At 39.5% G+C, this 16855-nt stretch overlaps 1 protein-coding gene across 1 annotated transcript in view; it reads left to right on the forward strand.

Moving 5' to 3' along the window:
* The window catches only part of lama2 (laminin, alpha 2), a 332854-nt gene that overhangs the window by 264418 nt on the left and 51581 nt on the right, over positions 1-16855 (forward strand). The window contains exons 43-50 of the mRNA XM_078173904.1: positions 4174-4290; positions 4577-4740; positions 6766-6904; positions 8113-8215; positions 8454-8570; positions 10343-10525; positions 12219-12373; positions 13094-13237. Coding sequence (XP_078030030.1) covers positions 4174-4290; positions 4577-4740; positions 6766-6904; positions 8113-8215; positions 8454-8570; positions 10343-10525; positions 12219-12373; positions 13094-13237 — 1122 coding nt within the window. The remainder of the gene's footprint in view (positions 1-4173; positions 4291-4576; positions 4741-6765; positions 6905-8112; positions 8216-8453; positions 8571-10342; positions 10526-12218; positions 12374-13093; positions 13238-16855) is intronic.

A 16855-nucleotide genomic window follows, 5' to 3' on the forward strand; every position in this document is an offset into this window, starting at 1 on the left:
CCTGTGGTAGTGCTGCTTGCAGCTTTCTTAAGAACCGCTCATCTAAACAGCTTCTCACTTGACACTCCACTTCCTCAGGTTCTCAGCAATACAACCGACAAGTATGAAGTCGATCAGATGAATAAACTTCCTCTTAACCCTTTATACCCAGCCTTTTTTGAATCACTAGTCATTGCTATTACCTAGCTATTTGGGACCAGGCTATTTCAGGCATTTACTCCAAAAGCTCATACTTGAGATGTTTTGAGTTCGCTACAATTTAACACCTCTGGTCTCTCTTTCTTTATCTATTGATGAATGTACTGTAGGGAGTGACATAGATGGAGCTGTACCCAGCATGCCGTAAGGCGGAGTAGCAATTAAAGCCCCGTTTCCACCGAGCAGTGCGGTTCAGTTCAGTTCAGTACACTTTTTTTCTGTTTCCAATGTGAAAAGTTGTGGATGGTACCAATGGAACCGTTCCGTACCATCCCCATTTTTTGGTCCCCCCTCTGTTGGGATACCTAGCACACAGATCTGGTACTAAAAGGTGGGGCTGTGAACGCTGCAGTCCGTTGATTGGTCTGTAGTGGACAGTCACTCTGCTCAGGGCTGACTTTTGACTGGTATTGAGGCCGACTGCCGGGATTTTTAATTTGGAACGTTAAATTGTAATGTCACTAAATGTATGAGGTGACGACGTGAATCAATCAGCACATATGCTGTGGGCAACACTAAAACCCAGAGCATGCCTTAGAAGGGCTAGATGCACAAACTCACTATTTTTAAATATCCCATGGAGAGAGACTCTCACTGCAGCCTGTTTTAATTTGTTCTGAAAATGTCGGCATGCAGCCTGGTTCTGTGGACGATAAACGAGGTGCAGAGTACAGTGAGTGCTGGCCAGAGCAGTGAGCGACAACGACCCTGTCCACATTTAAGAGTACTGTTTGCAGTGGAAAGGCTAGGGTCTAGGTACCATGTCTGAAGGTTTACTTTTGGTTCCAAAGGTACCATACCGAAAGTGTTTGGTGAAAAACGGGGCCTTTATAGGCTTGTACGAGATGAGCCAGTCCGGCGCAGAATCAATCACCAGTAATAGCTGACAATGCAGGCCAGTTAGATCTGTGTCCTACATGATCCCGACTTGCTCTGATGTCATGCACACATGGCCAATGATAACCTCACAAGATCAAGGCAGCAACAGTTGTTGGTTGCACCAGGGGCTGCAGCTGCTCTCCATCTACCGTAAGACCCAGGGCTTTATGGGAAACTTCTGGTTGTCACCTGATCAATGAGCTGATTAGCTTTGAGTTTTGACCACAAACACCCTGTTTTATAGAAAATCCTAATCCTAATCCCTTTGCTGCTGCTTGATCTTGTCCGCTTTCCAGGGAATAATATAGTGAGCGATGGCGAGCAAGGTGTACTCAGCATGCTGTTTGGCATTGCAACAGTTAATAGGGTTCCTTTCTTAATACACTGCACAGTTTGCACTGCTGGTAGTAGTAACGCACTACTAATAAATATGTCCCATAGATCTCAAGAGGTCGCCCTCAACACTGCACGTCCTTGGGTGCTCAGCAATACCGCCACCAGGTGTGAAGTTAATTGGATGAAGGGTTGTTGAGAAAGTGAAGGACAAACACACAGACAGACTTCTTCCATTTTAGTTGAATAATAGTATCTAAACTTTTCGGGTTGTCTCAAACTTATAAAAAATTAAAGCCTATAACTCCTAAAGAATCGTAAAGATTGGAGCAGCTAAGCATCTATTCATCTCGCTACGTGTTCTTATTTTCCTTTCAACCCTTTTGCATATGATTCATCATCAAGGAAAGCTCACAGGCAGCACAGATTTCTAATAGAGCAAAACAACAAGCATTTATAGAGATGATTATTATACATGTCCTGGAGGAAACGTTCTGCAGCGATCACACACACATACAGTGTACTCTCCATCTTTCTCTGTCTTTACATCTGTCTTTGTGCCTCCCTGACCCTGCAGTCTTTTCTTCTCTACAGAAAAGCTTTATTCAGTGAAGAAAGTGGAATATGCACTCTATACACACTGGGGTTGTACAGAGTTCATACTTATTTCATCAAATCACTAATTGTGTGTCCCATGTGTCCTCTAACTGCTTTTGTGATTTTCAATAACTGGAAATCTTTTTTACCATAAGGAGGTTTTTAGAGCTAATCAGTACAGAAAATAATAATCTTTCTGAGTGATTGCGCTGTCTGTCAATATTATGGGAACCACAGATTCAATTTAGATTTGACATAAACAAACCGACCAAAAAATACTGTAAAAGCCTCACAGACTCAAACACAGGCTCTCCTATACTGCTGGTGTGCATCCAGGTATCTGTGCATTACAGATTATAAATATATATATATATATATATATATATATATATATATATGTTTTTATTTATACTTATTGACTGAAAATACTCAAGGACTGTTCTGACCATATCGACATATAGTTCCAGTAGAAGAGAATCTTTGTCCATGAGACTTGTAGGTTAAATATACAATCCAACACATCATCTCAGAAATGTTCTTGTGTTGTTACAAAGCATTTACCAAGGATGTTTGCTCATCAGAGCTGAAATAATTAATCGATTATGAAATCAACAGTAAAATAATTGGCAGCTCTTTTAATAATCGTTTGACATTTTCCATCTTCTCAAGCATTTTGATCTTCTTCATTTCTTTGTCAAAACAAATTAACGATCTTGAGGTTTTGGAACGTTGGTCAAACAAAACAAGCAATTTGATGACATCACTTGGAGCTGTCGGACATTTCAATGGGTTTTTTTTCTTTTACCTGATATTTTATAGACCAAAAATTGAATTTATGAATTTAATTTTAGAAAGTAAATTAAAAAAGTAAATTTAAAGTAAATTTAATAAAGCTGGATGTCCACTGGATCAGTCGCATGCGCGATCCGGCCGAGGCGCGGGTGCTGGAGCTAATCGCTGCCATTCAAGTCAAATGTAAGCTGTTCCACTAGAAGTGCCGCGGCGCGTCTTAGCCGAGGCCTAGAAGCAGCTTGCTGCTCCGCCCGGCTAAAAGTATGCACCGGGTCTATTTTTGACGGACGCCGTGCGACAGTGCGTCAGTTTGCACAGACCAAATGAGTCAAACAGGAAGTCAGGCGCAGAAAAGACAAGAGTATCCGGTCAATTTTCAAAATAAAACACCCATCAAAACTCTGGATCACGAAATGGCCTACATTGGTCAATGTCCGGCAGGCAGAGAAATCTTTTCTTTGTTTGTTGATGTCTTTATATCTCCAGGGTTTCCGCAGATTATCACGTGACATTATGATAATGCGATCCGCCAATTCCAGCCGCTTGCGTGCGCGGCGCGTCCAGTGGACATTGTCGCCCGGCACAGGACAGAGTCCGCGCCGCAGCCGAATCGTGCACGCGACGGATCCAGTGGACACCTGGCGAAAAGAGTCCTTTTCAGATGTTTTTCGAACATTGATAATGTGATGTAGAGATGGAGGAAGGCTGTTCCGAAGAGATGGTCCTCTGTATTTCAACATGAACATTGATTAATGTCAGACAATATGGAAGATAAAAGTCCATAGAGTCTTGTGGAATATGAGGGAATGTCTGAGGAACACCTAAAAAAGTTCTGAAAAGCGCTCAGCAAGTCAAGAGTGAGATGTACGTATTTACACATGAATACACAAGTCTGGTATATGTTCACATTAAAAACTGATAAAAGTTGATATTTTCTAAAGAGAGAAGCAGATAATTCACATTTTTTAGCAAAGGTAATCATTCTCTAAATTCTTTTGAGTTAGAAAGATCGTATTGAGATAAGTGGGACATGTGGCAGCCCAAGCAGTATTACAATACATAATACGAGGGTAAAATAAGCTGTAGTAAAATGTTATATATATATAGGGATGATCAACCAGTGAATGAACTATACTTAAGATACCAATTAACTTCATGTTCTTTTTACAGACAAGTTCAAAATGATATTTCCAACATAGTTTTTCATTTGCTATGACCCCTAGAAATTTAATGTGAGGAACCAAGATGAGCATCAGCAAAATAATCAGGAATGAAAATAGCAGTTACTTGCAGCCCTGATGTCCATACATTGGTAAATCAGAATCTTTTTCAGCAATCGATTGTGGGTTTTTTTTTTTGTTTGTTTTTTTACAGAGGAAGCGCTCCGCTGTGAGCGGGCTGAAACAGGAAGCACAGGAGGTCCTTGGAGAAGGAGAACGTCTACTGGATGAAGCAAACCAGCTTTCTGATAACATCAACAAGGAGATAGAGGTGAAATAGTCAAGCTAGCAGAAAACCTGTGAATGCAGTCTGCTGTTGATTAGTCTGTCCGAGATTTGTGTCTTCTCGCATTGGGAGAGTGGAGTTCGTATGAGTTGAAGAATATCTCTCTGTGTTTTGTCTTTGTCTGTTTGCTGTAATCTTTCTTTGATTTAAATAATTTCATTGCCATTAAATACAGAATTACTACCTAAACAATTAGAAAGGATGCAAACAGAGAGTGATTTGAATGCGTCCGTCAAGCAAAGCGAGCAGAGCCTCTGTTTTCTGTCTGTAGGACTTGGAGGGGATGGGACGAGAGCTGGGTCCTCTTCATGACCAGCTGGATGACAGAGTGACTCACCTCACTGATGGTTTAAGTGACGGCGGCCTGGATAGTCACGTACATGATGCAGAGGAACACGCCAAGCAGCTGAACGAATCTGCTGCCATTTTGGACAGGTAACACATCACTGCACATTTATATATGTTAACACCAGGTAAATCTACTTTAGATAGGGCTGGAACTAGGAGATGATTAATCAAACGAATTGTGGATTTACCATCAATTAGTCTATAATAATTGTGATAATCAATTCATTGTATTTGTTATTTATCAAATAATACTGTCAAACATTAGCTGGTTAGTTTCTCAACTGAAAAGACTTGTTTTTTCAGGTTTGTTTTTGCCTCTTTAATGTGAGTGTGCTTGATTAAATTTCTTCTGGTAATTTGGACCATTGATCAAAAACACTTGTATTATTTCAAGCTCCTGAAATGTGCGATGGCCAAATACTAATTGATTGATCTATGACACAAAAATAATGACATTTTAAATTAGGGCTGTCAAAGGATTAGTTTTTAAAATTCACTTTTTCTTTAATTGCAGGTTTTAAATTCCATTATTTTACATTTCAAAACAGTTGAAAAATCAAGATTGGTAATTACATGAATGCAAAGAAATTTATCTTATGATCTTGATCTTGATCTTGATCTTCCCCCTCTCTTTATTTAATTATTTATTTATTTCAGATCAGTGCTGCACTGTTACAACAGTGTGGTCCAAGAGACAAAATAGCAGCATGCAAACAACCCTCTGAGACCCATATACTGTAGACCTATTTTTGTCTTTTCTGTGGGGTACAGGGGATCTTTTGGGGGTGATAGCAGGTCAGCATTATATGCCACATAGAAGTGGTATTTGTCACCTGAAAGCTGGAAATCTGAAGATTAATTTGAGATGCAGCTCAGCACTGTGTCAAGTTTTACAAGTCATAAATATGTAATAAACACTGGATGCAAAAAAGTATATAGTTTGTGCCCAAAGCTGCATGAGACTAACATAAAGTGGACATGTCTGTAAAGGGGAGACTCATGGGCACCCACAGATACCATTTTGATTCAGATGAGATTCAGATCTCTAGATGAGAGGTCAAGGGACCTCTGTGAAAATGGCCATGCTGTTTATCCCTCGGCAAAATTAAGGCAATTTGGAGTATTATTTTGTCCTAGTTCAGCTATCATAACATGGTTAGTACCACTAGATTCCTCTGGTCTTCTACTACGATACTAGTATAATCACTTTAGCTTTAATACTCAGACATCTATAGCCTCTGAAAGACAGGTGGTGGCAGAAATAAATAAAATGAACGCGTAATGTTGGACCATTAATCACATTGCGATTAGCACGTTAACACTGACAGCCCTATTTTAAATACAAGAATTACACGAATAGAATAATTGATATTGCCACCCTAAAAACCACCGCACTGTGTTTGTGGTTGACATGTAATCTTGGTTGCCTTCGTTGTTAATTTCTCCCCGATTTTGGATCACATTTTAGCTGGAACATGTGTTAAGATTTTGGTTTAGAAACCTTTACTGCAATTCCCGCTATTACCTTCATTCCCTGGCTGCAAGTACACTGCCACATGTACTCTCATACTAACATCATGTTTTCTTGGTCGCTGATGTTATCATTTCTTCCTGGTTTTGGATCATTTTCCTGCTAGAACATGTCCAGTTGTGAAGATTTTGGTTCAGAACCTTTGTTGCAGTTGTGGATGCTCTAATGGGGCACCCAAGTAGTCCACTGGGTAGTGCCCATACCATTAAGGCTGAGTCCTTATTGCAGCAGCCTGGGTTCCAGTCTGACCTATGGCCTTTTGCTGCAGTCTCCCCTCTCTCTTCCCCCTTTCATTCTCACTATCACAATAAAGGGCTTTTTCAAGAGGGGGCCTTAAAGAGACAGACACCAAGCATAGCATTTCAGTCAGAGCGTGAATACAGGTGTTTCAGCACAGACAGTATGAGGAGTATTAAGTGTTTATTTAACATTAAAGCATGTAAACATGTTCTAGTTGAAACCCAAAATACAAGTATGAACCTAAAAATGAGCACAATAGGTCCCCTTTAAGAAAATGTGTGTACAACATATCAAAAGAGAAATATCAAAGTGAGATCTGTTTCTCTCTTTTGTCCTCACAGTATTTTAGCCGAAGCAAAAAACCTCTCCTTCAACGCAACAGCTGCCTTCAAGGCCTATAGCAACATTAAAGCAAATGTGGATGCAGCGGAGAAAGAGGCGAAGGCAGCCAAACAGAGGGCAAGTGAGGCGCTGGCGCTGGTAAGTGGACACGTACACCAACACACAAAGACACACGCACGACCATTGACTAAATTCAAAGCAGCAATTTCTTATTTAGTCCAACTGCTTCCTTCAGGGTTTAACGAAATATCCCATTACTTTTATTATGTTATCAATTCATTATGAGGAAAACATCCTGTGTCTGATTAGTCTCACTTTCCATGTTTTCCAATACTTTATTTATTGCACGATTGTGAACAACGAAAAGCTGAACTGTACATGTTTATTTATACTTCTGTTCAGGTACTGCACACATACTGTAAATACTGAGTACAAGCATTCTAGCTATCCACACTATGAAAGTGTATCCGCAGCACAAGAGATGGTGTGTGTGTGTGTGTGTGTGTGTGTGTTTGTGTGTCTCGCATGCAGTAACAGTAATGTAAGCTCAGGCTCTCCATTAGTCATGGCTGAGAGATCAAAGCACTTCTCTGTCCCTCTTCTTCCATCTTTTTTTCTCCCCTCTCCTTCTTTCATTATCGTGACCACACACACCTGAAATCTCCATTTTTCCTCTCTCTCTTCACTTCTTTTATTTCTTAATTTATTCATTTTTTTCCTGCATTCCCTCTCTCTCTTTTCCCCTGTTCTTGTTTCAAACACCTTTTTGTTCATTTCCCATTTGTTTGCTTTTGTCTTGGTTACATTGCTCCCGTTTGATTTTCTTTCCCCCCTTTATTCTATAATAGTTTCTTTTGCTCTCTGTTCCTTTTTCTTGTCCTGTGTGCCAGTTCATTTATTTGTGCTCTTTTTTTTTCCTGCCTTTTCTTTTTCGACTCCATTTCTCGTTTGCATTTTTCACCTCTATGTTTCTTTTCCTTTGGCAAGAACGAGGTAAAGGGCAAAAGGAGAAAGGGATAAAATGACAGTGAAAGGAGGCAGAGACATAAAGAAAGAAAGGGTTGAAGGAGGAGAATGAATGTGAGAAGTTAATTCGGCTGAATGCATTTCCTAGAATACCATTTAGCAATGCAAAGTAGTGGTGCTTTGATCTTACAGAAAGGTAGCATGCAGATTATTGCACCTTTTTATGTATGACGAAACATATTTTTTAAATTCATGTGTGGGATCTAAATTATTCTGGAAGCATTTTTTGTGTAGGCATGCAAAGTCACGGATTTTGCGCTGTTGCTCTCTTTGTATGCGTGTGTGTGTGTGTGTGTGTGTGTGTGTGCGTGTGTGTCTAGGCTTTAGATCCAGAGGCCCCAGTAAAGGAAGCAGCTGAAGGTGCCCTTCAGAAGAGCAACAGACTGCTAAACCAAGCTAAACAACTTCAGAATGATGTCAAAGGTAACCATGAGTGTATGCTATAGACAGTATGAGCAGCAACTTATTCTTGTACAAGAAGCTGTAGTCTCTAAAGTTTTATTAATTTAAAACATTCTTACCGCTATCAATGTCGCTCTTCATTTCGCCTCTCTAGACTACCTGTCAGTCACTCTTCCCATTAGGGAGGCGAGGGAAGTATTTTTATTAGTAGGCAGCCTTGGCTTCAAATCAAACTATCATCGTGTGTGTGTTTGTGTAGAAAATGCCGATGGCGTGGCCGGGCTGAAGGGCAGAGTTAAAGCAGCGAGAGACAAAACCAAAGACCTGCTGAAAGCTGTCAACGGAACCATGGCAACGCTCAACGCTATCCCCAACGGTATGGCTGCACAAAACACACAGTGTGTATATGAGTGTGTGTGTGTGTGCGTGGGAGTGAGATAAAGAGAGAGTGGATCAATATCACTGTGCCGATAGAGGTCAGTTGCTCTGGTAAACTCAACTTGACACATGTCAGTACTCTCAGATACACAGACACACAGAAATGCACTGCAGTGATAGCGGGGTTGTTGAACCACAGTGATGCACATGGTTGCATTTGGATCAACACGCAGAGAAGTGTTAAATACAGCTACTACAAATTGTAAATGGAATGAACCCAGAGGTTAACACAACATATTTAATTCCAATTTAAATCCCTGTGAGTGAGTAAACACGTTGTGGTCAGAATGCTCGAGACTGAACAGCTATCAGTCTGATTTTCTGACGAGATCTACTCAACCTGGTGGCAAAATCAGATCTTTCATCAGGGCTGATGTTCTGCAATTATTATCTATTGGTGTGATGGGTTCACAGTTTCAATCAGAAACAACCTCAGAAGTCAGAGCTTGGAATGACTGTGATTTGACTATGTTTTAGTTTAACAAGTTAGAATACCATTAGCAGTCGCAGCATCACCAGCTCTAGCCAGGTTAGCCATTGTTAGCAGTCTCACTTGTAACAGCACATTATACAGTATATTGTAAGTGCTAATAAACAGTATATTACTACAGCTTTGACTACAGTTGATCGTGGATATATGAAGAGAACTCAAATACAGTGAAGAACATGGGGCCTCGTTCATTTCTCCGAATGTCGTCAAGTGGCGCATAAGCCAAAATGGTTCAACTGCCGCGTATAAAATTACCCCAGTGACCAAGGGATTATTGGCACTATTTCTGTGCTGTGCGGCCCATAGAGCAGGCACACGAGAGAGCCACCACAGCAGAGTGTCTTACTTCTGCTGGCTGAACAGCTAACATCTGGTTTTATCTTGCAGCTCTTTTAGACTTTCCAAATGTCATCTGACCAAATGGATTAAATGCTGATGGTGAACCAGTCATTTTGCAGGGGCATCTCTTTCGCCATTTAAGTCAATGAGGAAAAGTCTTTTTAGGGCCGCACTTCCTGGGGGCCTGCTGTTGATCCGTGGAGCAGCATCTTGGATTTTGAGGTCGTGGTTCCCCTACATTCCGAGTCAGAAATCTGACTTAAGGAGGAAACTAAAGGAAACTCAGAATTCTGACTCCCCAGTGCAAATGGAACACGCCATTATTGACCTCTGTGCACATTCAGTACTACAAGGTCCCAGTGTGGGCAGTGTTTTAGTAGTCAGCAATATAGTTTTGTTTATTGTGTTAGGCAAAATAGTCTGATGTGCATAGATTACAACAAACCAAAACTGAAGATACAGTTAGACCCACAGCATGTGCTAATATCATAAACTTAAACATATAAAATATGTACTTGTCTGTATAGTATACTGTTTTGGCAGCTAATATACACACAATTAATGCACTTCACCATTTTGTATTAAGAGGCTTTTATACAAAATCTGTTTCAACTAATGGCAATGAAACTGCGTCTTTAAAAAGGTAGTGAAACTTTCCCCTCAAAGTTTTGCATTTGTGGGGTTCTCTTACTAAAAACATTTCATTTTCAAAAATTCCAAATATAAGCAGCTCGTCAGTTTTTGATGTACAATGGGGCAATATTTAAAGTTCAGAGAGAAGTATTTATAAATCATATCATATTACGTATGCTATAAAACTGAGTAATGTATGTAATTTGTGTAGCTTTTATTTATCTTTTTTTTACATTCTGCATTCACAGACACAGCAGCTAAGCTAGCAGCCACTAAGGCTGTAGCAGCAGATGCTAACGCCACGGCCATAGACGTCCTGGAGCGCCTTGGGGAGTTGAACCTGCAACTGTACGGCCTTCAGAGGAACTACAGTGACTTGGAGGACACTGTTAATGTAGCCAATCAGATGATCCAGGACCCAGAGAAAAACAGTAAGGTTCACAGTAACATAGTCTAGTAATAGAGTCGTGCAGGATTATGTCCGAAAACACAGAAATGAGTCAGCACTTTTGACTTCCAATTCCCTTGTCTGGAAGTCAGTGTATTTTTTTGAATGGGTTTTTGTTAGATGCCTGATATAAGGTCTGTGGTTAACACAACGAAAAGGATGTTTTCATGTTTTGTCCTACAAAATAAAAAATGTCATGAATTTGGAATCTTTTACATGTCTTAAAAAAGGCTGTTGCTGACAAGAAGCTAAATGGAGGTACAGAATGTCATTACACCAAACAGCCTCTTTGTGTTGAAGACGTTAAACTCATGCTACCGCAGTGTGGTTCATTTTAATCTAATGTCAGCTTTTTTTTCTAGTAATTTCATTAATACTTAATTTTTGAAAATTACTTACCTAGTATGATGAGTGTTTGTTTGCCACAGAGCTTAATTTGTCATAAAATCCAGACAAAATAGCATTTGTCGAGGGAACTAGGGTGACGCTAACTTTCAGGTTTGCCTACAAAACATCATCCTTGCACCATTCTGTAGTAGTAAAATTAGCAGGAAAATATTGTGTTTTGGATGTTCCTGGAAACATTTGTGAGCTTGTTTAGTATTGATAAAGATTTCTTTTTGATTAACTGATTACTTAGAACTATGAGTGCTCTCTGAAAAAAATGTTTCTGCTACTGAGCTGCTTTTGTGTGACAAAAAAAAATTGTTTTCTATTCATACTTTATTCATTTAGTTTTGTGATTTACCTCCTAAAGCTTCTAGTTTCAGAAACCGAGATAAGAGAACCTCGAAACTCAGTGCCAGTTTAAAGATTTCTAAAATGATGTCTGTCATTTTTTTTACTTTTTGGAGCAATTAAGCCACATAAATGATGAATTTAACCAAAACCTGATATTTTTTTCTCTCTGTCTCTCTTTTTCTCAACCCCCACAGCCATCAGTATGTATATTTCAATTATAAGTATAAGTATTATTATACGTGGTGCACCAATACCATGTTGTAATTACCCAATAATGATGAGAGTACAGACTTGTAGGCATTTATCGGCTTTCCATCCTGAAATAATTTGTTGGGACATTTTCAATTACCACTTAAACACTGTATCATCAGCAGCATTGTGTTTATGTGCTGTTTTGAGCGAAATCAATAGCAACTATGTGAAAATGATCTGATTTCAACAACAGTATTGGAGCACCACCCATTAGTTTTATGAGCCTCTTTAATAGCTATACAGTCAACAGTAGCTGCTTCTAATAATGCCTCTGTTCCGCTCTGCTCTGCTCCGCTCGAGCATGAGAGCTCTGCGCTCTGCAAAGCATGGAGCTCTGTCTTTTTATTTCTATCTTGCTCTTTCTTTTTTATTCTTATTTTCAGTTTCAAGCCTGTACAATGTATAATAGTCAATAATGTAAAAATGTTCTCTTTGAATGCTGAGCTACACTAATTGCTCGGCTCTCACTGGCTTCTCCATCTCTCCCGCTCTTTCTCCTTCTTTCTCCTCCTTCTTTGAGTAATATCGGTGATTTCCTCAGCTGCCATCATTTGTCATCCTTTCCTCACTCTTTACACGCTAGCTCTCCACATTCTCTCCGCTATAATATACTGTACAGTGCTGACGATAACCACTACCGCACTGTTCTCTATCACTACTGTACTTTATCTCTCCGCCTTCAGTCCACGCTGCAGGAGCTAAAGTGAAGGATTTGGAGGATGAAGCCGACAGGCTGTTGGAGAAGCTGCAGCCAATCAAAAAGCTGCAGGACAATTTGAGGCGTAACATCTCGCAAATCAAGGAGCTGATCAACCAAGCCAGGAAACAAGCTAACTCAGTAAGTTGTTGACACATTTTTTTGGCCTTATTCCATAAAAAGACAATATTTCTATTAAGCTGTTTACAGCATTGAAAAACACTGAATAAAGCAGTTTCAAGTTACGAATCAGTGTTTGTCTAATGCTGTTTGGCTGCTAGCCTTGTACTTGTTGATTTGTGCTCATTTTTTTTTTCCTGGTAACTCAAGATTCACACTTTTAGGAGGTTTTTATTGGCAGATGAATTATCTGCAGAGGTCTTCTCCACTCCAAAACAAACTTACCAGGTGATTTAAACTGGTAAAAAAAAAAAAAAACACTAATAAAGCAGTGTTTTTCCGAAACTCATTGCGGAGAGCCTAACTACAGTGGCCGACAAAAAAACGTAACTGGCCTGTCAAGAGTCTCTATTTGGTTTGTCTGTTCCGGGCTACGGTAGAAACATGGCAGTGCAACATGGTGATCTCTGTGGACAAGGACTTATTCCCTTTGTAGATGTAAACAGCTCATTCTAAGCTAACGAAAACACAACAGCTCTTTTTTTCAGGTTATTGTACATTAAAGAAGCCATACTTATTAAATTATATTCCTTTCTGCCAATATATATCCTCCTAAATCCTACACACTGGACCTTTAACCCGGTTTTGAAATAGTTTTGTTTCACTACATATAAAATAAATCCAAACTCAAAGAGCAAGACGGAAGTTCTGCACATTTATGCTCTTTCTTCCTCTTTCCAGATCAAAGTGTCAGTGTCATCAGGTGGTGACTGTCTCCGTAGTTACCGCCCCGACATCAGGAAAGGGAGGTACAACACCATCATCCTCCACGTTAAAACCACCACACCTGATAACCTGCTCTTCTACCTGGGATCAGCCAAATATGTAAGTAGTGTTGAACTTACTTACTGAGCATAAAGCACAGATTACATCAAATACGCTAAACTGTCCAGAAAGACATATATCACTGTCAAAACTACAGTTATAGATACATCTTGTCTTTGCAATGGTATGCTCATTGTCACTGAATCATAGATCTTTTCAAGAGGCCTATTATAACCTTAGCTTCAGCCAGAGAAGCAATATGACTACCGTTTTTATGCATTATGTTTTTGGGTTGTCCGTCCATCCGTCAGTCCGTCCCATTCTCTTGAACATGATATTTCAAGATTGCCATTAGTTTCCTCAAATTTGGCACAAACGTCCACCTGGACTCAGAGATGAACTGATTAGAATTTGCTGGTCAACGGTCAAGGTCACTGTCACCGCACAAAATATGTTTTTGGCCAAAACTCAAGAATTCATACAGTAATAATGACACTATTTCACACAAATATCTAAATGATGACATTTAATATCCAAAAGGTCAAAGGTCACCTTCACTGTGACATCATAAAAACACTTTTCTGGCCATTATTCAACATCATTAATCAGGAACAGGAGAGAGATTTGGTCAGATACTGAATAGTGGTGACACAAATCTTGGGCGCCCACTTCACCCATATTTGAAGCATTGTCAACTGTCATGGCTACAGAGAGGGATGTAAACTGGAACTGCAATTTGACTTGTTAATGGAGGCGCACAACTATGAGGCAGTTTTCTAGTTTGTTTGTTGTTGTTGTTTTTTGTTTGTTTGTTTGTTTTTTCATTTCATCTGGCCAAAATTTCAAAAATGTTCTCACAAGGCAGGGGACTGCCAGGAGTTGGTCCTCAACTGTGATACATCATGTATGCAGCAACCTAAAGGAATCATTCAGAGTTGTATTTGAAAAAAAAAAACGAATGAATTGTTGTATATAAGCACTCATTACGTGTGTTTGGTAACTAATATGTCTTTGTGGCTCCCTGAGAAAAAAATGGCTGAATTTTGTCCGTATATGGCTCTGGTATTATTGTGAACCAAACAGAAAATCCAGTTGACATTTTCACATTTTTTTAAATGTTTCATATTAAATCATTAATCATATTTAATACAATGTTGAGGGGCTATATATTGTGTAGCATTTATCATACTTGAAAATGCCTGCTTTCTAAGGGCACGCACACACGCGCACAGAAGTATACATGCACACTTGCACTCCTCTTTCTCAGACACACACACATGGACTACACACACTCCCAGAGTGATTTGTCTAATATGAGAATAATTAATACTTCTTGACACTTACTCACTAACACCCCTATAAACATAGCAACCTGCTGTTTTAAGGTATCACTGATAATCCCTGTGTGTGCATGTGTGTGGGTGCGTGCTTATGAATATGTGTGTGTGTCCTTAGGAGCAGAAGCAATTAACAACAAGTTTATGTTGCTATCTGCTTTATTCTGATTTCCCCCAAGAAATCACTGCTTTGCTTCATCTGACTGTGAAGTCTTGAACTCGCATGCACGTGTGTGTTTGTGTGTGTGTCGCTCACTAATATTCTCTAATAGTGAAGAATTCTGTATGAATAGTAATGCTCTGTGTGTGTGTGTGTGTGTGTGTGTGTGTGTGTGAGCGAGCGCGCACCTCTACCATCTCACTAATAGTGTGTAATGCTAGTTGAATAATAACGATGCTGCCCTGTGATCTGTGCTAATGAATAATCGCCATTACCCTGGAGAGACTAGAAAGATAAGTGTGTGTAGCTGTGTGTGTGTATATGTGTGTCATTTGTGTCTTCAAATGTGACTCCCTAATAATCTCTAATTGTGCATAATACTATATGAATAATAATGCTGTGTGTGTATGTGTGTGTGCACCAGAGACAGCATCCAGATGAGAGCATATGCTCAAAATTCTTATTAATTTTTTTGGCTCATACATAAGTAATACAGCCATTAATCAAAATACAGCAAGATCCTGTGAAAATCCACTTATAGAGACAGATGGAGAAAACTTAAGCCTTTGTACCCTCAGAATAGAGCAGGAATGGGTGTGAAGCCGCACCGCTGTGCGCTCATTCACTATTCCCTGCATGATAAATACTCTATAAGGTTCTCTATAATAAGTAATAAATTGAGAATGTGGGTACTTATTAATCATCATCTTTTTGCATCACCACCAACCGTGTTGCATAACTTCTGTGTTCTGTCATTTTAGGAGCAAATGCAATTTCCAACAAGCAAAACTCTGCTGAACAGCAAAGTGAATGAAAGTTTATTATCTGCTTAGTTAGATACACACTGTATTCACAGCTGATGGCCAGATGTTTATCTGACGACATCTGGTTGAGCTTTGTGAGTCCAGATGATCAGTATGCGTATCTTGCCCGAGTTTAAACCTGAGCTTGACCTGTTTTATCTGCGATCAGATAACCATGCAGTCTTTCAAAATACACATTAACGTCAGACTGAAAGGCCTGGAGGCAACTAAATAAAACCTTAGTTAAGGGTAAAAGGTAAATCCACTGCTGACAAAGCTACTTTCACCAGCTTCTCCTCTCAACTCAATTTCTGGTTACATTGCTGACATTACCACCATCATACAGTGTTTGATTAGTTGAGGCATGTCCTCCAAGGTTTTCCATCACCATTGTCATCATTCCCATCACATTTCAAGGATAACTCCCCTGGCTTTACACTTTTGGGACCTTAAGTAAGGACATTTAATTTGTCTCTCATGAGACCCCCCACTTTATTGCTTTGCAACGTTTATGCGGTACACATTTAATACATGCACTGGCGTACATGTGCTGCCGTGGGCAACTGTATGGTAACAACACTGTGTCCTTTTTGGTATTTACTCTAGGGATGTAAAGAGGTAAAATGCTGGCAGCATCAAGCTAGCAAAGAGTGTTATTTCTATATAATGGAGGATATAAAGGGATAAAATTAAAAAGCAGTGGCGGGGCTTTTACTCACCACAACTGCAGAGGCTCCCAGCTTCATTTGAAACAGACTACATTATAAACAGGCTATGATTTGTTATTCTTTCTGTACTTTTATATTTTTAACTTTTTTTCTGCCCCCGTTTGCCCTGTCATAGTTAATGCATCGTGTTCAAACTCAACACTTCCTGTATCTGTTTCAAATATAAAGCCCCTTATAACCTCGGCTGAGAGAACCCTTCATTTTCTAAATGGGCTTTTATTGTGAAACACTTGTAGGAACTTGTTGTGGAGGATTCAGTGACTTGCATAGTTTGCATCCAGCACTTCAAACATAGTTCCTGCCATCTGCTGGCACTTTTTTACATTACTACAACAACATTTCAGCTGTCACATAAACAGACACAGTGACTGAAATAATAGTAATAATAATAAAAATAGGACAAGAATAACCTGATGACATCACACACAATGTGAAAGACAACCAGCGATGATTGGTCGTGGACCAGCGTGTAGTCTGTCGGCCAAGTCACGGCACAATTTTACGACTCCATAGTTCCATAATCTGACATAGTGACAAAAATGTCGTGTAGTGTGAACCAGGCATTAAGAAGCATTCAACCAGTGAATGTTTGGCTTTTTTGCTTAAAGAAAATATTAAAATGATGATTTGATTATCAAAAAAATTGCAAA

This window comes from Epinephelus lanceolatus, chromosome 13 (genome assembly GCF_041903045.1).
Source record: "Epinephelus lanceolatus isolate andai-2023 chromosome 13, ASM4190304v1, whole genome shotgun sequence".
Taxonomy (NCBI): domain Eukaryota; kingdom Metazoa; phylum Chordata; class Actinopteri; order Perciformes; family Serranidae; genus Epinephelus; species Epinephelus lanceolatus.